Source organism: Aplidium turbinatum, chromosome 9, assembly GCF_918807975.1.
Source record: "Aplidium turbinatum chromosome 9, kaAplTurb1.1, whole genome shotgun sequence".
In the NCBI taxonomy this organism is placed as follows: domain Eukaryota; kingdom Metazoa; phylum Chordata; class Ascidiacea; order Aplousobranchia; family Polyclinidae; genus Aplidium; species Aplidium turbinatum.
In genome coordinates, this window is record NC_137480.1 from 16,079,951 (window position 1) to 16,107,891 (window position 27,941).

The 27,941-nt window shown below is 37.9% G+C and overlaps 1 protein-coding gene across 1 annotated transcript; it reads left to right on the plus strand.

Annotated features, from left to right (window-relative positions):
* Nucleotides 1–19,745: 19,745 nt before the first annotated feature.
* LOC145776995 (ATPase family AAA domain-containing protein 3-like) lies at nt 19,746–27,714 on the plus strand. Its single transcript, XM_082588260.1, has 13 exons — nt 19,746–20,054; nt 20,503–20,579; nt 21,188–21,289; nt 21,555–21,684; nt 23,475–23,710; nt 24,100–24,312; nt 24,652–24,777; nt 25,111–25,235; nt 25,650–25,701; nt 25,889–25,959; nt 26,263–26,430; nt 26,837–26,945; nt 27,127–27,714. The coding sequence occupies exons 1-13, from the start codon at nt 19,847–19,849 to the stop codon at nt 27,337–27,339; spliced, it is 1,830 nt and encodes a 609-aa protein (XP_082444386.1). The 5' UTR covers nt 19,746–19,846; the 3' UTR covers nt 27,340–27,714.
* The last annotated feature ends 227 nt before the right edge of the window (nt 27,715–27,941 follow it).

Below are 27,941 nucleotides of genomic sequence, written 5' to 3' on the forward strand. Positions count from 1 at the left end.
GCGTAGCCTGTCATGCAGTGTTTCAAAGGCTGTTTTTCTGTCAGCAAAATCAAAGTTTTCGAGATACAATACAATATAATACAATATAGTTTTACGAGATACAATATAATGTCTGCTATTTCCTCAGATACAATGCCTACGATGTTAAATGGTAGTGTGGGCAATAATTATAACGAAAACAGTAACCAATGACCTCATAGAGTCTTCAGTGACTTTGTCCTAGCATTTGGAGATAGACGAAAACAACTTCATCTTATTTGGAAAATAGTGTTTGGGCATCTTAAATTATTCTATGATCTTGATCAAAGGTTGCTAATTTTTTTTTTGAAAAATGGGCAGATTACACCGAAAAGATATGGTCGCAGGATGGATAGGCCTAACCTTTTCATTTTTTTTTACTTCAGCGTGCAAACTGTTACGGTAGTGATAGAGCAGATTGAGTGTAAAATACCCGTGCACGAGCAACCAGGGTTTAGAGAACAATTCGGGCCCGGTAGGAATGACATTCTCGGGCCCGAATCAAGACCTTTGTAAAAAAAATTACTGTATCGAGAAAATATGAGATGGTCTCGTCAAGTCTCTTAGAAAGATTACGAGCGATAAAATCATCTCGAGCCTGGGTCTAAAAGTACCCCCTGGAGTCTGGACCCTCCCTGTCAAAGCCACTGTGTGCAACAGTTGACACGTGCGGTGTTTGCAATTGATTGGTTTTGGGAGAAAAACTCAACGTTTTATCAAAATTTCCAAAATCTCATTTACGTGATAGTTTTGCTTCGGAGAAATTAAGTTTTAATAGAAAATAAGAATGTGAAACGACAAATAGCTGCAATACTCGTCATAATTTCACCTGCTTTGTCTTTATAGTCTAGTTATCTAATAAGCATTTTCATATAGTGCGATATTAAAATCAGTCGGCAGACAGTGAGAATTAAGCTCGCCCCTTGCAGTTTGGGGACGAAAGTTTGAGAGTCATTTGGTTACTGCTGGACTCAATTGGGCAAAAATGTCTCTTTACTTACTATTGCGTCACTTGTCACATCTTCCCCAATTTTGGAAATTTGTACCAGGACTAAGTTGATTTAAAGACTAGACTACGTACAAATTTCAAACTATTAAACAAATGTTGTAAACAAAGCGCTCGTCTGAGATGAGTGCGTCAATGCGTCTGCTTTGACAGAAGAGTTAGGATTGCTGGCTCGTTTAATAATTACAGTAGTTATAACGTTGTAATTATAAAATTAATTATAACTAGTCGGCCAGTTACTCAAGAAAGAGGAAGATGCCAGTAATTAAAACCGGTAATACGTGAACGTAAAAAGTTTATTTCAAAAACTGTTCATCGATTGTCAATAGGTTGTAACTAATTTCCACCAGTAAAAGCGTCAGCTAAAAACGATTATTGTATAAATCAACTAAACAACATTTCAGTTTCATTATCATGATGGGGTATGACATCACAAACTCTTAGATGTGCATTGTGCACGTTGTACAGAAAATGTTGCTCGACAACAGGGAAGTATCCACGGGGAGAGGGGAAAAATGGAGGAAAATTGCTCTTCCAAACTTTTAACATGTCCCGGCCCCAAAAACAAATGCTTTTATACGATTACAACCTTTTAATATCATTGTAATTCATATTGAATGACGTTTTTCCAACCTAACAATTGCTTTTGGTCTCCTTAAAATTTTCTTTCTGGCTACAGAGAAATTTTATGACTAAAAACTGTCTCCAAGTTGTTTCACTTCCAGCTACAGATCACAATGTTTTCGTGACAATCTTGCAATCCAACTTTTTGAAAGTCTTCAATCCTTGACGTCATTTGGTGTAACGGGCGCCAGTATCGCGAGAGATCGCTATTGATGTAACTTGCACACCTTCAAGGAAAACTTTCGAAGCAACCCCGCAGGTAAATCAGTACTCTCTTACAGTGATTCAACGTGTATCAGTTGCTGTTATTGTTTAAGGTAATTTCGGGACTTATCTTCGACGTTTTGCTGATACGTTTTTTTTTCAGCCAGCGAAGTAGCCTACTGCGTTTAATAACGATTCAACCAGTAACGATTCAAGTCCCGAAATTACCTTAAACAATAACAGCAACAATTGGTTTTGTTTTTATTTCTGAACATCACAGCAAAAAAATACACGTCAACGTAGCAAAGGTCTAAAAAAGGTAAAAGCGAATTTTTTTCACATTCTTTCTACATCATGAAAAGTTTGGATGTTGATTGAGGATATTTACTTTTCTATGATGTGCTAGATGCAGAGTACAACTGATGCATTGAAAGGTAAGATCTTTCAACTGACTGGTACTTAATTTCATGAACGTATATAACTGGATACCTGGTACTGGTATTACCTTTCAGCCAGGGGCTCTATCCACTTTTAGAATTCGGGGGAGGGGGGGTGATTTTTGGACTGTGGGCAAAAATCGTCATAGTCATATCAACTTCATGGAATGTATGAGCAGGGGTTAACAAATACAGTACACTTGCCCAGTAGGCTATAGCCTACCCTAACAAAAGGCTTGCCAGATGTTTCTTTCCTGAGATCATTCATCCCTACGTTTCGGCCCTTAAATTAAGGCTTAAGCGTTGGATTGTTCACCCACCAATAGGGAACGTGAGCTGGGTTTAGACCAGTGGTTCCCAACCTTTTTTGGTGTCGGGGCCGAATTTCAAACTTCAGAGTACGTATGGAGCCGCATGAAAACACTCAAGTAATTAACGTGTGCTTTAGCGGATAGCCTATGTGTGCTTTAAGCGTGCTTTGTGCTAATTGGTATTGGTTGCAAATTATTGGGCTTGTCTTTGTGTTGATTTGCCTGTTTTGGGCTTGTTTCTTAGATTCACTTTCTTGTTTTCAAAAAAACAACCTGACATCACTGTGTAAGATGTAAAATGAAAATTTCACTGACAATGCAACCTCTACGACACAACGACAATACAGTTTGTAAACAATTTTGACTTCGCAAACAATTTTGACAAGTCATAAAATAATCGCCCTAGTTATTATAAATAGATTTATTTTTATTTTTTTGTGGGATTTTCAGGGGTCAACGAGAGCCGCAAGAAGGCTAGCTTGGAGCCGCATGCGGCTCTAAGAGCCGCGGTTGGGAATCACTGGTTTAGACCGTCGTGAGACAGGTTAGTTTTACCCTATTGATAAACGCTTGTCTCGCGACCGAGGATCGTCGAGACAGCAACTCTGCTCAGTATGAGAGGAACCGCAGATTCCGACATTTCTTCTCTCGTGTTGTCGCTATATGTCAGGTCATCCGTTGGTTAGCCACTGCCTGGTGTCGTCATCTATAGAAACTAGGCCTTCCATACCATGAGGTGGTCTGTATAGCCGGCAATCCTTGATAATGTGGGCCGCCGTCTGCATTTCACCACACTCACAGGCAGCACTCTCTGCCAAGCCCCAGCGCAGCATGTCTGCACCATAGCGTCCAACACCAGTGAGCAAACGGTTACGCCTTGATGAGGCAAGTCTAGAGAGGCCATGGCCCAGCTGGTTCTCGGGCGGGGATCTGAATACTTGGCGAAATGGGGATGTGCTGCTTGACCATTGTTCTCTCCACGCCGCGTGGCACCACTGTTTGCTAGGGCTTCCACCAGAGGCTGTCAAAAGGTCTTGTGCAGCGCGTACAAATGGCTTTCTTGACATTTGGTAACTTACGTGCGCTTGGCCGATCGGACAGTGGCGCGAAGCTACCGTCCACGGGCTTACGACTGAACGCTTCTAAGTCGGATTTGTTCGCGCCCGGTCCGAAGTGGGCGAAGATAGGGCGGTCGTCTTTCCTTCGGCGACCTCTCGACGAAGTCGCGGAGAGGCCGTTCGGGTCGGTCGCGGCAAGACGGGGTGTCATGATCGCTAGAGCAGTATTTCGACTGCGATTCGTTGAGGGTAAGCCTTCTGGTCTGTGATTCGTTTTGTCCCCCATGACAAGGGCGCCGTCGCGGTCGCGGCGTGCAGTCGCTCGGGTAAGGGTTAGCTACAGTCTAAAATACAGCTAGGCTACAACTACATGCCGACTTCGAATAAAACTTCTCTTTGGTCGCGGTGTTTTTCCACTCTCAATCTTGCACGCTTGCCAGATGTTTCGTCCCTGAGATCTTTCGGCGGTGTTTTGCTACTCTCAATCTGCAGTTTCCACCAAAGTAGCTTGTATAGGGCCGAAACGTCGGGACGAAACATCTCAGAGACGAAACATCTGGCACCCAACAAAACAACGCCAACAATAGCACAAGAAATAATGCATAACCCAATTACACACTGTGTTAAAGCATCATACACAGTATTGTAGATGTCATGGTATAACAAGAAATACAATAAGTGAAGATTGCCACAAGTTCACAACAGTCAACTCAAAAACGCCGGAAGATTTTATATCTTTGAGAACTGTTAGAAACAAACTCTTGACAGATTCGATCCACAGTGTTTCCAAATCGTTTCACAAAGTATAATATGTTTCGAAAAGGGCATTTTTGGGTAAGCAAACTAAGTTAAAACTCCACAGTGTAAACGCCAGCCTCGTAGTTCAGGGTTGCCAAATTAAAAATTCATTTTGAAAAAATTCAAAAAAAGTGATAACAGCGGAAATATTTCTTTCAAAATTCGATCAATGAAATGTCACAAAACCTTTTCAAAGCCAAATTAGTGAGCGGGTGATTTTGCATTGCTCACCCCTCCACTTCAATGAGTGTGGGGGGATCACCCCCTCACCCTCCCTTGGATAGAGCCAATGCTTTCAACTGATATAAAGATAAAACCAGAAACACATAATCTCATTTTTTCATTGAAGCTTCAAGTACCATTACAATCCGCATTCTCAGGGTAACTAATAACATTTTTAAATTTCGAAAGTAGAAATATACTGTGATGGCAACAGAAAAATGCTTCTTTAACACGTTTGAAATTTATTTAAATAACAGGTTGTTTGAAAATCGAACCTTATCCACACTGAACTTGGAAAGGGCGGTGCTATATAGAGCTAGGTTTACTTCTACTTTCATTACTTACATATTTTTGAAAATAGTCTAAAAGAGGACTTCATTGCCGTTTTTGTGCTCATACGGTACCCTACGAGTAATTTTCTCGTAATCCTTGTCTAGATATGCATTACTAAGCCATAAAACAAAGCTATCCCAATGCCCGTAACAAAGCTAATGGTTACGCCACAGTAAATTTGTGGTAGCCTATACTTATACACAGTGCTGTATTCGTAAAATAAGCACAGGGTATACTGTCAGATTTGCCAAAATGATTCTGAATTCTGTATCAGAGGAATATTTCTGAACATTAAATTATCCTTCGTTGCTAAAGCCAACTTTGTTTTTTCTTCAGGATTTTCCTTGAAACTCTCAATAATTCATATTGTCCTTTTTATTAAAAGTTTGGTTCTAGGTAAAGTTGTAGGCCTACTTCGAGACTGAATTTCAATGGATAACATGGATAATTCTTGCAGAACATCATACATTAGGAATCAGTAAGGATAGCATATAGGCACTTTCTTTGGAAAACCAGAGGGTATAGGCCTACTATTAGTTGTTAAAAAAGCAGAGAGTAGGCTATACTGCGTATACCGCCGTATACCCTCGAATACAGCACTGTTTATACAAGTAAGTTACAGTAGATATGCAAAGATAATTGGATTATGAAGTTTAAAACATTTGTACAAAATAAATAGTCATTATGGATTAAGATTGATTGGCAATTTATTTCATCACAAATATGCCTAAATAGCTTTTAGTCTGACGCCGTTTCTCGTACTTCCTACTTTGATAATGTGTACCCCAAGGGGTAGGCTACACGTAGCTCTGGTTTTAGAACATCTGGTCTAATAGAAACGATAACCTACTTCAACTTTGGCCAACATCAAGGTTTGGAAACCTAAGGCCGGCTGGCTGCATCAGTCTGCCAAGTGAAATTATGCGGTCCTCACCCATTTTACAAATTATAAAATTATATGGCCCACAGTGGTAAAGTATTTTATAATCGAAAGAAAGAACAAGTAGCCTACTTTTGTTATTTGATGGGCTCACGTGTTTGGTTTGCTGCGCTTCTGTTTCTATAAACAAAGAATTCAACATAAAGCGCCATTATGACACAAAACATAGTAGCCTACTAATTTTTCCAATTAAGTTAATTAGTGAGAACGACAAACTTATAACCTACACTACAGTTACTCAAAAATAGCTTAAAACAGCAAACTTCTATGTTCCAAAAGGAAAGAAAAACCAGAAGTAATGCCTTGAGAATATCAGCTCCAGTAGAAGCACCATTGATAGCAATCATCTAAATAAATTCTTCACCTTAAAAATCTTTACAGCTTCGGTAGAGAGTTTGTCTTGTTGAACCATAGGCATACGAAGCCGAGCAACGTTATCAAGTTCAACATATTTAAAGATTATTATATTTACAAAAAACACAAAACTACGCAACAGTTAAATATCGAACGTTTTCGACATCACAAGATGTCCTCTTCAGGAATAATATACATACAACTTAACTACATCAGAATAAAATACAATGGTTAACTATATCTATGAACAGGAAATTTTTTATAGATTTATATGTCTCTGGTCTTTTGCGATTAATTGTTCTGAGTTGTGGGCTAGCTAGCAACAGCATTAGTGCCCGATTCATTGGTTTTGGCCCGCTGTTAGAAAAAAGTCGCCGACCCCTGGCCTAGCTATTCCAGCTTCAATACACACAGTGGCATCTACCTTCAAGGTTTTAATTAAGACAATGCAAATGTAGGCCTATAAAAACATTGAAGTCACAGACAATTTAGTTATTTTATGAACACAAGTATAAGTTATAACTAAGGCCATTTTTATTTTGACCTAAAAAAAAATTTTTTGACTTTATTTTTATCAAATTTTGACTTTATTTTGATTAATTGATTAACGAAATAACGAAATTGATTAACGAAATTGCGTTATTTAATAAATTTTTTTGACAATTTTGTTAATAATTAATTGATTAACGAAATTGCTTATTTGTAGAGGGCACAGTTCTTCCTTGAATTGATACCAGTTATCCAAACGTAATATTTTGTCGAAAAGTTTTGATTGATTGATTGAATCTTTATCCTCGGACTGGGAAAGCTTCTTGCAGAGCTTAATCCTGGCAGTTTCGCATACTTGTAGAGGCTTTGAATCACTGACGCAGGCCCGGTCACCGAGATTGACAGAGTGAAGTTTCCGATTGTTGAAGTCTTGTTGCCGGGGAACTATTCCATCCATTAGATGCCGCTGAATGGAAAGCAGTCCTTAACGTGCGTTGCTCAACCGCACACCCCGAGAGTCGAACCAGCGCCGCTTGATCTTGAAGCTTCTTCGTTCCAGAAGCGACGCGCTAACCAATTGAGCTAGTGTGTCGTGTTTTTTGGCGATAGGGAAATCTCCACAAATCTGTCTAACTTTTGCTGAAGACGACTTAGCTTGCCGAGGCATTTTGTGTTACAAAATGTCAGTAAATTATTCCTAAAATCCAAACTGCTGATTTTCAAAAAGATCACGTTTGTGAAGAGGCAGTGTTTTATAAGAATTATTTAAATGCGTAACAATGAATAAACAATGGACAATTTGCGATAAAAATTACTGCTGATCCGTGGGCATATTTCCTGCATTTATATGTTAATATGGTTTAATTGTGTCGCAGTTCCTGATTTACAATGCTTCCACGAGGATTTTGACAAAAATTACTCTCAAGAAACACAAAAAGTTTGTCAAAAGCCATCATTTGACAAATTTTGACTTTCTTAAAAATTTTGACTTTATTGTCAATTTTGACTTTATTTTGACCTAGTCCTAGCCTATAAACTTCTTAGAAACACTCCCCTAGGTGCTAAAAACAACTTTATTCTTTGATGCGTGGATAGACGAGGTCCTTAAAAAAATTTGACTTTATTGGCTTTTGAGGGCCCTATAGGCTAGTTATAACTATTATTGTACGGTAGGTGATTACCGTTTCAACGGGAACACAGCCTTTCACCAGTGGATTCTGATCAAGAGTCTAAATAAGCAATCAAGTTATCCAGAAAGGAAAATTTTGGAAAAAAAATCTACCATTTTCAATTGCTCACTCTCATACCACACTACATTGCCGTTTTTGCAAATGTCAAAACTTGAATAAAAGTGTAAAAAGTAGTTGTGTTCTCGTTGGTTTGCTTTAATAAATAAGGAAGTGAAAAGCAAGTTCTACAACAGCACTGCTGTCTAAAGAGTTGTTTTAGAATTAGTGTTTTTTCATAGTAGGCTACAATTTGTCTGCAAGTTTCTCGACATCTGCTGTCTCTTGTCTGATTTGGTAATGAAAATTAGCTCCCGAGACTATAATGAAAATTAGCCTACAACAGTTTCAAACACGAACTGTTATATTTCATTGATTGGATTTCATTGATTAAGGGATTTCATTGATCCCAAATATACCAATTCAAGTACTTTCTCTTGGAAAGCAGCATCTCAGCAGCAATTAGATCGCTATGCTCAAGAAACCAAACACAGGTTAGCTCATATTTCTTTGGAAGATGATTCTGTCATATGTCAAAACTCTCTCTGCTGTGAAAAATCTCATTTAAAGGAGATTGATAAGTTTTATGACAGTATCGTAGAGGTCCTCCTAGATGCCTCAAGAAAAGTTCTTTTAGTTAAAAACAAGAAAATATCTACTTATTCAACTCCTGGTTGGAACAATACTGTCAAGTCCCTCCACAAGCAAGCCAGAGCTAAGTACCTGGACTGGGTTGAAGGTGGCAAACCTAAAACTGGCAGCATACACAAGGCCATGTCTGATACTCGTAAAATATTCAAATCTTCTCTACGAAAGTGCAAAAGTAACAGTGATCAGCATGAAGCAGATGCCATTGCCAAATCATTTCATGCAGACTCCTCGTTTAAAACATTTTGGGATAAAATTAGACAGTCTGGATCACAAAGATGTTCATTACCTACCTCTGTCGGAAGTGCTGTTGGAAGTGATAACATTTTGAACATGTGGATGTATCACTTTAATCAATTGCTAAACTCGACTGGTAAAAAAGTTGTCAATGAAGAATTTGTTTCAGCTCACTTAAATGATATACATGGCTATCACAATACTAATCAATTTCTGACCTCTGCTGACACAGTTTCTTCTTTGCTTCATAAATTGCCATTAAATTGCTCTGTTGGTTGTGATAAAATATCTTCTGAGCACATTGCTTATGCAGATTCCAGTATCAGTGTATATCTTTCATCATTTTTTAATATGTGCCTTGTTCATGGGTATGTGCCTAATGCTTGTCTTAAAACTGAATTAGTTCCCATTGTTAAAAACAAATCTAGTGACGTAAGAGACATCGCAAACTACAGACCTATTGCTCTTGCTACTGCCATTTCTAAACTATTTGAGCATGTTGTACTTTTTTTTATTAATGACTATCTCACAACAAATGATAATCAATTTGGCTTTAAACCTAAGCATAGCACAGATATGTGCATTTTTGTACTTAAGCAAGCTGTGTCTTACTACAGAAAACGTGGAAGTCCTGTTTTTTCTGTATTCTTAGATGCTTCGAAAGCATTTGATAGGGTAAACCACAACCTCCTATTCAAGAAACTAATTCAACGAGGAGTGCCGATGTGCCTTGTTCGTCTAATAGTTTATTGGTATACTCATCAGCGGATGTACATACGCTGGGGTTGTCATTACTCACAGTCTTTTTCTGTCAGCAATGGTGTCAAACAGGGTGGTGTCCTCAGTCCTTACTTATTTGCCGTGTATATGGATGATCTATCGACTGTTTTAAGCAAAACCAAGGCAGGCTGTTACATAGGTAATACACTTGTCAATCATCTCATGTTTGCTGATGATATTTGTTGTATTTCTCCAAGTGTTCATGGTCTGCAGAGTATCTTGAATGTGTGTGAAGATTATGCGCTTTCTAACGATGTTATTTTTAACTGCAAAAAGTCATTTGCTATGTACTTCCAAACCAAACACTTAAAGTTAAATTTGAATCCAATTGTACGGCTCAATGGAAGTGAGATCAAATTCGTAGACAGTGTCAAATATTTGGGTGTTTTTCTTGACACGGCAATGTGTGACGACAAGGATATAAATCGACAAGTGCGATCAATCTACTGTTCTGCCAACAAATTAAAATCAAAATTTTACAAGTGCTCCAGTGATATTAAAAATGTTCTATTCCGTTCATATTGTACTCCAATGTATGCATGTCATCTGTGGGAAAATTATCATCAACGAGACATTAATCGTCTGCGTGTTGCCTTCAATAATGCGTTTAGAATTATACACAATTTGCCTAAACACTATAGCGTACGTGAACATCAAGTCTTGTGTAACATCATAACATTTGATGCATTACTTCGGAAATATATTTTTTCTTTTGTTGGAAGATGTGAAGTATCATTTAACTCTATTGTTGCCTCCCTGATGAGGTCTGATTGCCATCGTATATCAAATTACCGTCTTCATTATAATAATTCTATGTATGCTATTATCTAGTTTTGATGGCTGCCATGTCATCTGATTGTCTTTATCGTTCTGAATACTTTCAGTTCTTCTAACTTGTAACACTACCGTACCATTATACCGTCTGTAAACTTGTAACAGTAGATAGCCTATTAGTGAGATTTTGTGCATTTGCAGTTTGTGTATTACTTCGTTGTTATTTCGTTGTTGTTGTTCGTTATTTGTGCATTTGCAGTTTGTGTATTATTTCGTTGTTTTGTTTTGGATATGGACAGCTTTGTCTGATGCAAATAAATTATTATTTCAATCACTTTACTTCACAATTGGCAGTCTTCCAAGTTCCAACATCTTCATCATTGGACTTTTGCCAAATGCGTTAGGGAATTTTCAAGACACCTGACATCATGAAGACATTTGATATCACATTGAAAAAAGTAGTAGACAAACAGACAGACAATGGCATCGACGAACCAGTCCAAGATATTCATACAAAATAACTGGTTGGAGCACATGGCCATAGCTTCACGTAAATGTGGCAATTGGTCGACGTTACGGACAATCGCTCCCCAAATCAAACGTCACATAAAACCGTTAAGGTCTACTTAACCTGGTGTCTTACGTAGGCTTACCATACGTCCCGTTTTAGGCGGGACAGTCCCGCTTTTTAACGTCTTGTCCCGGTGTCTCGACCGGTCAGCCAAACGTCCCGCTTGGGCTTTAACCAGCCAGCATAATACACGAACATTACCAATTAGCATGTTCTCGTTACTGTTGTTGCTGTGTAGCCTACTTGCTGAAGGTGAATTTTTTCCATCATGAAGAGCATGCGGTCTGAGAGCAGAAGCAGGATGCTGGAGCAGAAAGTAGGCTAAAAGCCGTTATCACATGTAAAATCAATACTGATTGGTCTTGCTCTGACTTTTACGAGAATGTAAAATTGAACAATGTCTTTTTGAAGAAGGTGTTATCTACAGAAAAGTATGATCGGGCGAATAAGTAAATTCGCAAATGCTTGTACGCAGTGTTGGGTAAATTCAGTGCAATTGGGAGTTACTTATCGACTTGAAAACCGCAGTCTATTTTATTATTCTTTCTTCCTTTTGCTTTATAGAAAAAATCTAAATTCGAATTATTTTGTATGGTTAACGTCAATTCCTTTCTATTTTTCGAACTGAAACCGATATTTAGACAGAGAATATGCGCATGAACTCTCGATGACAATACGGTCAATGAAGACAGCCGGGATGGCTTTAAATGTAGGCCTATGTAATAATATCGGAAAATGTATAGTTAAAAAATCACAGCTAAGTGGTCTTGGTCTTTGGAGGCGTCCCGTTTTGAAGTCACAAAAATATGGTAAGCCTAGTCTTACGTCATGGAATATAGCTAAAAAATGAGCAGAGATTTCATCATTCTTTGTAGCCTAACACTTGTAAAACATTGCATCATCTTTTTAACACTTGTGGAATTGCTTAACAATGCATATCTACTGTTTCGTCACAGATGTAAGTTATGTGGTTTGAAATATCTCAAGTCAGTTTCGTCATTTTAGAATTGTCGCTGGAAAGGTTGGTAGAATATTAAAACTGTTTTGCTTGTGCTTACCAACTAGACAAAATTTCCGTCTTTTATCCCAGAAATCTGTATTGTGTTGACAAGTTTTAGCGCGTACGTGTTGCGCCTCTTTTTTGACAGCCTGTGGCTATTCTTTGCTGAAATACAATTCGTGAAAAGACGTTTTAAGAAGAGTATTTTTTCGCTGTCATTACATATCGACGAAAGGATTTGGGAATTTTATGTTACAACTTTCCCACGGATATATTATGGTTTTCCGCTGTGACCAGTCGAAGAGGATGAAAAAACTTTTGTAGACTTTGCAGAACTTCTGGAAACTTCTGTATACAAAAACACAAGAACCAAAAGCCATTAGCCTAAGAGTATTTACAATCTTACTATTTTGCTAATAAATCCACACACGTGCCTATTATTGCAGAGCAATGAAATATTAGTAGCTTATTTCATTTCTTATAAGTTAGTACTGATAGGTAGAAGCTTGTTCCAAACTGCTGGCCCCATGTACCGGATTGATTTTTTACAAGTGTTAAGTCTGCAGTAGCCTATATTGGAAAATAAGAAGAGTTACTTCTGTAGTTAGGCTATTTGATTATTTACACATAATTATATCACAATTTTGATAAAGAGGTGACTTTCTTCAACCATAAACAGATAAAACCAAGCAACCACATGGCATTTAACATAATATATTAAACTGAACATGAACTACTACGAACGTTTTCGGCCATAGCCTACACATAGTAGCCCTTTTCAAGTAGCCTAACGAAAAAACAACACAAATTACTTCCCGATTCCATCCGTGTTTCACTGATCATTCTAGACTCACTAGAAGAGAATTTACAGCAAAGGTAGTGCAGACAGTCAGAAAGTTTTTAATTTGATTTGGGAAAGGTGTTTTGGCCTCGGTCAAACATTTGCTGATTGCTGCAATCTGAAAAGCGGTTTTGGTCTAATTTTCAGTGCAGAAATAGAGATAGTAATCTTCTTACCTGTGCCATTTCAGTATTTGAGTTTGAATAAATATTAGCTTGTTTATTTAGAAATTCGTGTTTTGGTTAATATTTGTGGTTAGGAAAATCACTATAGCATACTAGACTAAACTCTTATTTTACTGTTTGGTGGCTGAAGTGGCTATTTTACCACCAGAAAGCTAAAGTAGGCCCGTTACCCAGAAAGGGGCCCGTTACTTTACGATCTGACGGCTGAAATGGCTGTTTTAACCTCTGATGGCAATTCATTTAGTTAGATCTGATTAGTCTATATTAAGATCTTGATAATGTTTGAAGTCTCGGAAAACTTTTAAAATCCGGGCCCCTTAAATATTTTGGACCCGATTCCAAAAGTACCACCTAGACCCCCCTGGTCATAAACTCTAGAATCTCTCATCAAAAACGAAAGCAAGGGACGCGGTACGAATCTCTGTTTCGTAAGCTTCCAACTTTTTTAAAATTAAAACCGACCAGAAATCATACGGGGACATGAGTTAGTAGCTGTTTTAATTCATATTCAGGCAAAGAAATCACGAAATCGTTTTACTGAAAAATACATTACTGAAAAATATCATCTTCTCTTTTTTAAATTTTGACAGGGGAATGCAATGCTTCAATTGAGGATAGGCTACACCCCTGCCTTGTTAACTTAAGTGAGTTTCTTGCGTACCACTTGGAAGGCTGCCCCGTGCCACTATAGTGGTAGGCTACGCGTAACACAGTTTGGGAAGCACTGTACTGTAATACAGGGGTCCGCAAATACTGGGTCGCGACCCAAATTTGGGTCGCGAGACCATTCACAGTGGGTCGCAAAACGGTTTAAAATTACCATAAATATAACTTGTATGGCAAAAATAAATACAATCATAGTCTTTGATGTGCTGAGTTTCGTACAATTTGGTAGGCTACAAGAAAATTTATACTTTCGATTGTCAGTAGTTAAGCCCACGGTTATATATATAGCCTGGAAGACAGCTTGAGCCAGGGCATGAAAACTCTCTCAGCTTAGGCTATCTCCAGAACTGGCGACTGAAACTTAGCCAAAACAAAACTTTGGCGGCAGTTTTCCACCTATAGCCTACAATCGGGAAGTTGATCGTGAGCTACATGTTCAGAACAATGGAAAACCTCTGACCTTCTGCCCGAACCAGAATATCTTGGGGTGACACTAGACAGATCGTACACATACCGCCACCATTTGGTGTCACTGTGCAAGAAAATGACATCCCACGCTGCACTACTCAAGCGCCTGGCAGGCCACAGCTGGAGGGCGAGGGCTGACACTTTGCGTATAGCAGCCTTAGCCCTTGTCTACTCTTCAGCAGAGTAGGCTACTGTGCACCTGTTTGGTGCTGCAGTGCACACTGCCATAACATCGGCACTGCCATAAACAGCGCCCTGCGCACAGTTACCGGATGCATGCGTCCCACATCATTGGATAATTTTGCCATTCTCGCTGGCATCCAACTTTCTGAGCTTCGTCACGAAGAAGCCACTCTGTTTCTTAGCCGACGGGCACTAAAGCCTAATCATCTTCTCCACCACAAGATCTCTGCTTCCCAAAACCAGCACCCCAGTCGACTGAAGTCAAGACAACCATTCGTGCCAGCCGCTCAACTTCTGATCAACGCAGCAGATGAACTTCATCTCTGCAGCTACTTGGGCGGACTATAAATGGAATTCTGAAAGGAAGTCAAGTACCACCGGACTTCATTCGTTCATCCCCAACGCCGACACATGCCCCATCGGCCTGACACTACAAAGACAAGCATGGGTGCGCCTCAACCGTCTTCGTACGGGCGTCGGGCTTTTCCGGTCAACCATGCGCCATTGGGGAATTGGCCTCTTCCTCCTCCTGTGAATGTGGTGCCGAGGAACAGACTGCAGACCACATCATCAATAAGTGTACTATCTTCAAGCCACCTAACGGAGTGGAAGGTCTGCGTGTCATGGATGATGAAACTAAATACTGGCTGCTCTCTAATAGCCTTCCAGTGTAGTCCGGAAACATCTTGAGTCTGGGCTGGTAAAAGGATAGAGTAGACCCTCGGCCCCAGAGGCTTGCACGACGACGAAGCGCACGGTTAATAGGTCCACCCGCTTATTAAGCCCAATTTGGTCCATTCCGGAATTACTGAAGGTATAGGAGTGGTAGAAAATTGTCTCCCGCAGCCAAAATCGTCCGGTCCCGATGTGGCCTTAATAAGTGGGGACGACCGTATTGGAATTGATATTAATTTGCAAAGTGTTTTGCGCAAAATTATATGCTTCCGAAACGTTTGGGTCGCGAAGACTTCGAACGATTGCTTTTTGGGTCGCACCAAAAAGTATTTGCGGACCCCTGCTGTAATAGACTAATAACATTTGTTACGTCTGATTTCAACCAACCTGAAGGCGTAATCTAGGGCTAGACTGTAATTGTGTTTCTGTGGAGTAAACATTGCCTGCCTGTATTGCAAGCCGAAGTGACAACAGTGTTTCATCATGCAAGGTCATTTGAATCAGCATGAATATAATAACACGTGAAATCACTAAGCGTGACCAGCGTTGCCAAGTTTAGGCATAGATATTTCATACAAAATTTGTTTCTAGCACTAATTGCTACGTTCATCTGATGAAATTGAAAGTAAAATTAACAACAAACAAGATGGTTTATTGCTTGTTGGTTTGGTTTTTGAATCTTTATCCTCGGACTAACAAATCCTTGTTTGGTTATTCCTGGTATTTTTTGCATACTTGTAGAGGCTTTTGACGCAGGGCGGTTACTGAGATTGACAGAGTGAAGTTTTTGATTGTTGGAGTGTTGTTGCCGTGGAGTTATTCCATTCACTAGGTGCAGTTGAATGGAGAGCAGTCCTGAAATGCGTTGCTCAAGCGCACACCCCAAGAGTTGAACTTGTTAAAAAAAAACAGGACTGTGATATCAAAACAACTGATTTCACTGATAAACAAAAACTTTTAATATTGGAATTGTATTGTTTAAATGCATAATATACTGAAAGAAAAAAATCACAAAAGCTTCTAGATCTACATGTCATTTTGCCGCTTCATTTCACAATTCGTTTTGTCGTTTCTACTTTTTTTAGATTTTATGTTATGCCAAGCCTATAATTATATTTTGTTTTAATAGTCAGAAAAAAATTAATAAACTGAACTGATCTGAAAAGTTTACACATAATGACGGCGAAAAAATAACTGACAACTTGCTTAGTGCTACAAAATCGGGGAAAAAACATACAACCTTCTGAACCAAATGAGTTACAATATGCAATTACGCTGGATTTTTATTTTATTTAGGTTATCCCGTTTTGGCATCTCGCTGACTAAACACCAGGGAACTGACTTTAGTGAGCACACCAATTATATGTTATGTTTGATTAGTTACAAAAGTTCTTGCTTCTGTGGCAACACTAATGCTAAAAAACTTTTGCTGATTTTCCTGCTCTTGGTGGTGACCCTGGTGACCGACACCAACACTTCAGTTCAGTTCAGTTGTTTTTTTATTTCTGACCATCATATCAAAACAATACACGTCAACATAGCAAAGGTCAAGAAAAGGGTAGAAGCGACAAAACGCGAACGTTAAAACGTGCTTGTGATCGAAGTAAGTTATTGAGTTGAAAACATTTTTTTAGCATGTTTTAGCTGAAAAGGTAGTTAATCTACCCTAGGGATGGTAGAAGTAGGGGATTGCTCACTCAAAAATAGGGTGGACCACTGGAGGGTTATAGTGTTATGACAAAATTTGGTGCAACTGCAGCTTGAGGTCTACCGCCATATGTCGTATACCCAGGTGCAGCGTATGTGGTCTGACTGCGTGTGCACAAAGTGTGTATTTCCAAAATAAATGTATGAAAATATGTGATATCATGCTTATGTAATGCTATACTAGTCATAATAATGTAGCAATAGATTTCACGCTACAATGGTAACCGTAGTTAACCTCGTGCACTCAGTGCTGTATTCGAGGGTATACGGCGGTATACGCAGTGTACTCTCTGCTTTTTCAAGCAACTATAGTATGCCCTCCGGTGTTCCAAAAATAAATAATTTTGTACCTCTCGTCCAATTTTGATGTTGGTAATTCATGTTATGGTAGAATAAAAAATAATATTTTGCAAGTTTTGTATTATTTATCATTTTGGTAAATCTGACAGTATACCCTGTGCTTTTTTTACGAATACAGCACTGCTTACACTGTTGTAGCAAAGTTCTGTCGATGTTCTAGCATCCTAAACCTCACGCAAAATATAGCATTTCATTTGTTAAAAATTAATTTACGTAAAAGCAAACAAAACTTTTTGCAATTCTGCCAATTTTTAAATTTTGCAGTCACCCTCCAGCTGTCCATATCGCAAGAAAAACCAATAAAGCGAGTCGTCTCGTTATTCCACTGTCCCTAATCTACCCCCATACATTGTATCTCACAAGTATATACCATTTGTAAATTGAGGAAATAAATTTTTTTTACCCTATTAGTTCTTTTACCCGGCCACAAAATTGTTCAACCATGCTCTTGGAGTTACCCCAGCTGTTTTGTGGAAGGGAATGAAAAACATTTGTCAAGTTTTGTTTGCTCAGCCAATCACACTTCAATTGTTTGTTTTTGAGACTGGTAATCAAAGATCTCATGGTAAGAAATAAGGCAGTGGCTATTTGACCGGCTCCGGTCTTTGAATCTGAAACACTATTTGACCGGTCATGACGTCACTACATAAGCACTTTTTTCTTTCAAAGCAAAAGACGATAAGCGCGTTAAGTTTTAAATTCAACACGTTTTCTACAACTGAGTTCGTGGCGCATACGTAACGTCTCGGACTGCCATTTTAGAGGGAATGAGTTCGATACTATCCGGAAGCGTTCTTTTTTTTTTTTTTTTTTAACTACAAAAGGATACAAACTGATATGAATGAATCAACAAGTGAATAAAAAAGTTTCAAAACGAATTAAAAAAGTTTTTTCTAGTCTTTATTTTTAACAAATTCCTTTCATTTCTTAGCACAAATTCTCTGAAAAAATCACACCTTCTAATAGGCTGTAAGATTACGTTTCGCTGAAGTCCGAAGTTAAAAATTAAATCCAGTCTCATTGTCGCACAACAATCAGTCAAGTTTCAAATCATCATCTCAACCAACCCTTCAAGACAACTTTCCACTTTCAAAAATTTGGTTAAAAAAAAAAAAAGAACGCTTCCGGATAGAATCGAACTCACTCCCTCTAAAATAGCAGTCCGAGACGTTACGTATGCGCTACGGATTCAGTTGAAGAAAACGTGTTGAATTTAAAACTTAAGGTGCTTATCGTCTTTTGCTTTGAAAGAGAAAAAGAAAAAAGTGCTTATGTAGTGACGTCATGACCGGTCAAATAGTGTTTCAGATTCGAAGACCGGAGCCGGTCAAATAGCCACTGCCAAGAAATAATGACAGTGTAAGACAGAATGAAAATGTGTTTTAAGCCAGCTTGCTGCAGTTTCTGTGAGTTTAGTTGAGTTATCTTAATTCTTAGCCTTGAGAATTTCATGTAGCCAATATTTTTTTTTTGATAGTATATTATTCATTTTATTTCTGTATCTTTAGTAACAATGTGTAGTAACCAATACAGCCTAGTAGCAAATGGAGCACAGCAGACGAAAAGCAGTAAAAACAAAGCATCAAATTTCTTATGGTGAAATTTATGTTACAGTGGTAACAACTGCATCAAACCTTTTTAGTGGTAAATTATTAGCTTAGAGTTACTTTGGATACAAGAAAGTAGGATTAAAAAAATGTTGGTTTAACACCACTCAGGTAAAGCAGCTGTGTCGCAGCAAGACATTTGAATTGCATGTTATCTTTACAGCACCCATTATCTCTAGGTCTATCAGTCATATTTTGTATTATAGTTAGCTTTAGGTCTATCAGTCATATTTTGCATTAGTATAGCTTAGTTATTTATTGATCTAGTTTAGGAAATGTTTGATCACACAATACACATGCTACGGTACATATCCTCTGTGAGTGAGTAGGTTTGGTGGTTGTATAAATTAGCAACACTACTGTAATATTTGGCAAGACATTGCACAGAAAACATTGTTTTAACCCTTATCTAGTCTAGGTTTCTGTTATTTTATTAACTTGTGGTAATCGTAAGCTTAATTAACAGTTTACCGGTATATGCTAGATTGATTTGCAATTGAAACTTTGCATAAAATTTACTTAAAGCGTGCTATTTACATTTGTAAGACTACTGGTAGTATTTAGCTTATGTTGCTCTTTCTGAAACAAAACCACAAATCTTTCACAGTGTTGCCAAAACAAACAAAAAAACAGAGGTCACATTGATACAACATACCATCAACAAATTTAAACTGTATTTAGTTGTGTTGGTTGCTTGATTTTTAATTTTTTGTAAAATTAATTTCTATTTTTGGTTTAGTGTTGTAACTTTTTTTGTGTCGTAATTATGCAACTTATTGGGGTTATACAAAAACTTGAGAATTACATAGAGGTGTGGCATTGCTTTTAAAGGGTAAAAATCACTGACCTAGTAGAAAGAGATATTGGGGCTTCTGGTGAGAATCTCAACCAGAAGAGGAGCTACAAGAATAAAAAGATTGTCCAATGGTGTCCTTTAGAGTAGTCCAGTTACAATACGCAGAACATTGTTTAGCAGTATCACTGCACATTGTCACAATGAGCACAAAATAAACTGATTGCTATTGCTTTGCAGGCTCATTAGTTTTTTCAACTGATAAATTACAAATTTTGTCATCCAAACGCAGTTTGAATTGTAACTTAGGTATTGTGAAATACTAGAAAGTATGGATAACTCCATACTAGGTAGATTTTTTGGGGGAAAAGGAGCAGATATTCCTGATATTACTCTTGATCCTTCCTCTGTACCTCCTCCCCCGACACCTCCGGATACAGGAAAAGATAAGAAAAACCAGCCCGGTGACAGGTGGTCAAACTTTGATCCAACTGGGCTTGAACGTGCAGCAGCAGCTGCTAAGGAATTGGATAAGTCATGTTAGTGTTGAAATGTGTGTGTGGTAGCATTAAAATGTATATATTTTTTAGTTTATGTTATTTAAAAATAAAGTATTAAATGTAGGCATGATTAAAATAAATTGTTCATACAAATGGTTAAAACGGTTACACAATACGTTTTGCTACTTAAGTTATCATGAAGGTGAAAAAACACTACTGTGCTTGCAATACCATCATTATTATTATAATACAAATTATTTGTGGGTACCATGTATAATTTTAACTCAAGATTTTGAAGATTTCTTGCAAAATTGTTTAAATCTTTAACGATAATATGTTAAAATTGATTTTACCTAAAAAAGCGACTTGTTTTTTTGGTGGTCATATATTCTCACAATGAGTAATTATTTTGACAAATTTAAATATATATAACGGCATGTTTTTATGTATGCAATCTTGGCATAAATATGATATGACTTCTTTACAGCCAATGCAAAGGAAGCGTTGGACCTGGCACGCATGCAGGAAAACACCAAACAGGTTGAATTTCAATCTAAAGTAAAAGTAAGTTTTGTCTTGTTACCTTCATATCTGTTTTTCTGTAAGACTGTTTTCTATGGGTCTGCTACTATTCGGTGAGTCCGATTCGGTGAGTTCCTAACCTCTAACCCCTAACCTTAAAACGGCAATGATAATTAGGCTACGGTACCCAATAATTAAAAAAAAAATCACTGAATAGGGATCGGACTCACCAAATCGGACTCACCGAAACAGGCCATTCCGATTTTCTATATTCAAATGTGTAATTTGTGTATATAGTATTATTGGTATAATGTTTGAATGGAAGTATCATTGAAGTGTCTGGATGGCAGAAGGTAATTGTATCAGCTGTGCCAGTAAAATACTGATACATGGCTGCTCTCTAGCAGCCTTTCAGTGTAGTCCGGGGACATTGTGTTTGTGTATCTAGATAGTAAAAGGATAGACCCCAGCCCCAGATGCTCATATAATAAAAAGAAAGTAAAATACGATAAAGCCTCTATCAAATGTTTGACAGGCTACGCATTGGGTTCTCTCAGTAAAATTTCTGTACATCCATAAACTGGAAGAATGTTGAATTCAACTTTATTTCTTTTAAACATTGTGAGTAATTTAAGCATTAATGTTTACAGGAATATGAGATCGGTTTGGAGCAGATGAAAGTGGAGCAAATAAAGCAACAAGGCGAAGAGAGAAGGAAAAATTTATCGCAAGATGCAAAAATTAAAAAGGACGTACGTATTAAATAAGATGTTTACTGTGCATGAACACCATTTAGTAAGTTACACTATATAATATTCACGATACATGCATTTAATAAATTGCCTAGGCATCATAATACAGCTTATGGATAGATTCATCATCCATTTAATGAACGATTGATAATTACATCTTTTCATGTCGTATTTTTACCGAGCTAACAAAATTTTCCTTTTTGCGTTGATTCAAAGTCTACAGTGTAAAAATACCACCTTTGTTAGCTGAGCACTTGTTTTGTAGCAAGCAGAGTATCAAGACATCCTAGCAAGACGTCGCTATGACGACCAGTTGAAGCAACAAGCTGCAATGAACGAGGATAATTTGAGAAGACAAGAAGAATCAGTTCAAAAACAGGAATCGATGAGAAGAGGTGAGCCAATTTTGCTTTAAACTTTGCATGCAGTTAGCTCATGGTCTACTGCTAACGTAATTCAATGTTTTATGTGTGAGGAGCCATTTATTACACTGGTCAACAAAATGAGAAAAATTTTTTTTGGCAAGACATCTAAGAGTCTTTTCTGGGGTTTTCAAGGTTGCTGATTACGAATATGACATTGGTTTTGCCAGATTGACTCTAGTTTAGAAGATACCTATACCCCTAGATTAGCCCAAATTAGTGCATTTACCTGTATTTACCCCCTAAACATCTCACCAAGAAGTACGTAAATCTTATCAATTTTGTTTGATATGGCATAATAATTAGTAACGAAAGCTAATTTAAAGATTACTGTGAAGTCCTACGTTCCGTCCTACATTTTGCTCCTGTACCAATTGGACATTCTCCCAAGATGAAAGAGGAGTATGATGCCATCAAACTTGTCCTTGAAAAGCTTGACTACAATACCCATAAGTGGCTCATCTGTGTTGACATAAAAATGGTCAGTTTTCTAATTGGTCAACAAAGTGTGTATACCAAGTATCCTTGCTCCCAGTGTTTGTGGGACAGCAGGACGAGAACCCAGCACGGGCGCAAGAAAAACTGGCCAAAACGCACCAGTCTTCAAGTTGGGACAGCCAATGTAATCAATGAACCTTTAGTTCCCAGGGATAGAATTGTATTTCCTCCTCTGCACATTAAATTAGGGTTAATGAAGCAGTTCGTCAAAGCATTGGAGGGGAATTGCTTCAAGTACATTTGCAGTCATAATTTGCAGGACTCTCCGATGAAAAGCTTAAAGCTGGTGTCTTTGATGGACCTCAGATTCGAACGTTGATAAAAAATTCGGATTTCACCAGTCAGATGAACAGCAATGAACTCACTGCATGGAACTCCTTCAAGGATGTAGTACAAAACTTCTTGGGAAATCACAAAGCACCTAATTACAGAGAATTAGTTCGGAAGATGTTATCTGCATTTGAAAAACTTGGAGCTAACATGAGCATTAAAGTTCACTTCCTATTCAGCCACCTTGACAGATTTCCTGACAATCTTGGTGATTACAGTGAAGAGCAGGGGGAAAGGTTCCACCAAGACATCAAGACAATGGAAGAAAGATATCAGGGCAGATGGAATGAGCACATGATGGAAGACTATTGCTGGAACTTGTTGAGAAACTGCCCAAAAGTTTCTCACAAGCGAAAATCTTACAAGAGACATTTTTTCGGGGCAAATTTAGTTAATAGTTTTAATCTTATTCTATTTCATACCATTATTTTCAATTTACAATGAAAAAGATAATGTGGTTCCGTTTATCTAAATTTTATAATATACAAGGTTGATTGACTGATTTAATGCATCATTTTTTAGTGTTTTATGTACTTACACTACTGTACGGTATATGATTGTGTATTTTGTGTATATGACATCGGTAACATTAAGTTTTCAAGTATGACAAATCTAATATAAAATCCCTAAAAATCTCGTGATGTTGCTGTATTTAAACTTAAAACTGTCTTTATTGTTCACAATTGACCATTAAATTGCATTTCTGAAATATCTAATATGGTTCAACCGTTTTTTGATCTTGCGCATAAGGCTCAAATATGGGATTTTGGTCAAAATGACCCTATGCGATATCTCCAAAACTAGAGCCAATTCGGGAAAACTAAGGCCATATTCGGAATCAGCGCTCTTCAAAACCCCCAAAAACACTCTAACTTTGTCTGCCAAAAAATTTGTGTTGACCAGTGTTATCAATCAATAAATATTTTTATTACCAGCAACCCTCGAACATGAAATGAAACTGCGACGGGAAAATGAAATGGCTCGTGCTGAAGCGGAAGCCATAGCCAGGGCCAAGGCCGATCGGGCCAACAAAGATATTCGACGCGAAGAAATCAAACTTGAAGCCGCTGAAAAGAGACAAACTGTTTTGGAATCAATTAAGACTGGCGGAACTATCCTTGGCGACGGCTTAAAAGCTTTTCTTTACGATTGGGATAAAATCACAGCAGCGGTATGTGTATAACACATTATTAGTGAGTTCCTACACAGCTAACGAAATCCGTTTTTGTTTCATTGAACGTCTGCAGACGTTGAATCAATGTAGAAGAACTGGTATTGCTAACTGGGTAAAAGGTACGCCTTGATCATGCCATTTCAAGGGGTGGGGCCGGGTAGTGGAGCAAGGCTGGAATATAGATAGGTAATGATGTAAAAAGATGTTTTCTAGATGCACTTTTCATTCCATAGAGTGCCTGAGCGTCACGCCACAGTCAGTGGTGCAAATGAACACCATAGGTTGCCTTCTATTTCTACCATGTAGACCGTGTGACTACTTCGTTCTTTTAAAAAACGACAATAAACTATATCGCTAAATACAAATCAAACTGTTCTCTGGTGCAGGCGCTTGGCCTTACGTTGGTAGCTGCGGGGGTTTACACTTCAAAGAACGCTATCGGCGTCACCGCGAGATACGTTGAAGCCAGGCTCGGTAAGCCTACCTTGGTTCGAGAGACAAGCCGCTTCACTGTCATGGAAACCTTAAAGCATCCCATAAAAACGACAAGAAGGTTTTTCAGTTCGGCCGAAGACGCTCTTAAAGGTGTTGTGCTTAAGGTAACTGCATCGTTGCTGTACTATACTTTGTGTTGTTATTAATATTGTCCATGCCAACTCTGGAATTGGGGCAGTGGTGGATATATAATTGGTGCTAGCTTCTGCTTGATTAAAAAATGCTTGTCATCTTACTTTATATTTTGTTTGGAGTGGATGTATTGCGAAAATCATATCGATGCCTGTGTTTAAAATGCTTTCTCAGCTTTAATTTTTGTCGAAGCATACATCAATCGTGACAATTAAATGAACAAACACGTCATTTTAAATTTCCGATTTCGTGTTGAACTTTTGTGTGCTCGACTTCGTGCCTTTCTATCTGTGAGATATGCGCAATTGCAGCCTTCATTGGAAGAGCGCGTTCGGGATATCGCCATTGCAACTAGAAATACTAAACGTAATAAAGGAGTGTATAGAAATATTTTACTTCATGGACCACCGGGTACGGGAAAAACTTTATTTTCAAAGGTAAACTTTGTAGTGTCTTGATTTAAAGTTAGAAATATTTTTTTTTTTTTTTAATTTTAAACGCAAATGCAATGAGTGGGCTACCTATCTGCATGTTTGCAGTATGGACTTGTATAGGACGTAGAGCATTATATACTTTTCAAACTTGTTTTGTTTCTACATTGCTTTATAAAGCGTGGGCCATCCGGCTGTTATTCTAATTTTGTCATAATTCAATTGTCAATACCAAATAAAAAGCATACTTATTCCTCCATTATATAAGATTTTTTACCACTCTTGGGTATTGCTCGTTGGTCAAGTTGTACTGTAACTGAAAGTTATTACGTTTTGCAGAAACTAGCCATGCATTCTGGTATGGACTTCGCGATAATGACCGGTGGTGATGTTGCTCCAATGGGAAGGGAAGGGGTCACTGCTACTCACAAAATGTTTGACTGGGCTAACAGCAGTCGACGAGGGTATGTTTAATTGTTTATAGCACGAATCTCTGTCATAGACCGCCAATGAAATCAGATCAGTCAATTTACATATTCAATCTTAAAACAAAAAAGGCACATCTTACCTTGTTTTTCAAGTTTTTTAAGAATAAGAGCTCGGTTTTGACCCAAACCAGTATTTTTATTTATTGTATTTTCAAAAGGTTTGGCGAATTTTTTTCTATTTTTTAATCGTTGATTGCTTTTCCTCACCGTTTTATTTATGATCATGTATTATGTGCAATTAGACTGCTGTACAACTTGAAATAAGGGTGCTAGTAAAATTTTAAAGCTGGGTTGCAGACTCGTCCTGTATTTTCATACGTGGTGCAGTGGTACATTTTAGGATTGTAAAAAACTGATGTTTGAAATAAATTTAAAACAACTTTTTTCCAGGTTATTACTATTCGTAGATGAAGCAGATGCGTTCCTTAGGAAAAGATCGACGGTAAGTAAACGATGACACACTTTGTTGTGGTATACTCTGCTGGATTTTTAGTATTTGTTTCTCTAAACTAATATTTTATCCTAGTTGGTGAAATATCATCATATGGAGTACCGGTAACTTCTATCGAAGAATAATAATAGAAATTCTTGTAGTTTTAAAATTAAATTGAAGTTTACTTTCTTTTCAGGAAAAAATTAGTGAAGATTTGCGTGCGACTCTAAATGCTTTTCTCTATCGAACCGGTGACCAATCTAACAAGTGAGTTTATCTCTTTAAGCTGTTTCTAATAACGTCTTGTTATATATTTTTTTTTTCTAAAACCAAGGTTTGGTTGGTTGGTTTAGAAGTCATTCAATTTCGGTGCATGACTTATTTGAATCGTATGTTAAAGCCGTGAATTCAAACGAGGAGTAAAAAACTTTTACTGGTACACTTTCAGATAAAATAGAAAAACTAAAGTAGGCTTTACAGTTACACACAACAAATCCAAGCTTGCAAGTTAACTTACTGTACACTTCTATCACTCGAAAGTGATATTTTTAAACCATCAGGAAATTTCAGGTTCATGATGGTACTTGCCAGTAACCAGCCTGAACAGCTCGACTGGGCCATCAATGACAGGTTGGATGAAATTGTTGAGTTTGATTTGCCGGGAATGGAGGAACGTGAGCGATTGGTTCGACTGTACTTTGATAAATACGTACTTGAGCCTGCTATGGACGCGAAGCAGTGAGTGAAGGAATATTTATATTTGTGCTTTATGCATTCAGAAACGTTTTGTTTTTTTGAGACTTTGGTGTTTTATAGATTTTTTTTGTCTTGTAAAAAGGTTTATTTATACAACTGCTGCTTTTGAGCCTCTAAAGACCTTTGTTGCACATTTCTAAGCTAAATGTAGTTAGAAATAGGCAACAAAGGGCCTTTTGAGGTTTAAAAGCAGCAGACAAACTCTCATATAAATAAAAGTTCTAAGCTGAAGAGTTTTATTGCAAAAAAGTCATTTTTTTATTTGAAAAGTTTTTTATTTATCTTGTGGTGCGATAGTCATTTTCAACAATGTGTTTATCAGATCTTCATTTTTATCTGTTTTGCTGCCATTTTGAGAAGACACATCTTTGATTTTATGATCTTACAGGCGACTGAAATTAGGGGAGTTCGATTTTGGAAGTAAGTGCTCAGAGATTGCTACCAAGACTGAAGGAATGTCTGGTCGTGAAATCTCTAAGCTTGCAGTTGCATGGCAGGTTAGTATTCAAACTAAACTAAAGTGTACTTCAACACAATTGTTATTTCTTGAGACATGTGTTCTGATTCTCTTTGCGTCATGTCTCTCTAGGTAACTTAATATTTATCTATTTTCTCGGTAGCCAGACAGGTACTCAAGTTGCATAGTTTGACGACTAACAACCTGCTTGTATGCAACAGGCGCTCGGCTATGCCTCTGCTGACGGTACATTAACCGAAGAGATGATAGACGAAAGAGTAAATGAAGCTGTTGCTCAACATAAACTCAAAATGGACTGGCTGCTCTCCCGCACCCCGTCTTCATCGTCAGACGGAGGTGAAACAAAAGACACTTTATCACCGAAGAGCAGTGATTATGCATCAAGTACTGCTGCAAAACATGTGACAAAATAAATATCCCAGTGCTGTATTGGCGCTTCTATAAGTAAATTGTGTGCGAACGATGTGAAATGGTTTAATCGTGATACTTGTAGCCTACTTTTGATCATGATTGAACTCTGCAGCATGGCTCGGATTTGTGCGTCGCATCGTATTCAAATAGGCTATTTCCTTCGTGTTTGCTTTGCATCGTAATTTTGTTATTAAAATCAAAAATCTGTTTGTAGCAAAGTGACAAATAATTCGCACAAAGCTTGGAAACCGCTTTTTCATGAATCTTACATAGGCTATGTCGCCGACCTGTTGTAGCCTACTGGACTGGTCACAGCGCTACCGCTATACAGCTGCTAACTAATGCTTGGGCTTTATATAGCCTCCCGGTAATCAAGATGGTGGAATAAAAGGCAAATTTTGAGATAGAAGATTTGGATCATGGGATGGTAACATAGGACAGACATCACCGCGAAAACAAAACACAAAAGCAGCCGCTCTAACTCTCCACCAATCCTCAAAAACTTGTTGACAATACATCTGGCTGGAGGCATAAAAAAAGTTATTTACAGTGGCGGCTAGTGCTGTTTGTGAGCAGTGGGGCTGCAAACGACTTCGCGGAAGAG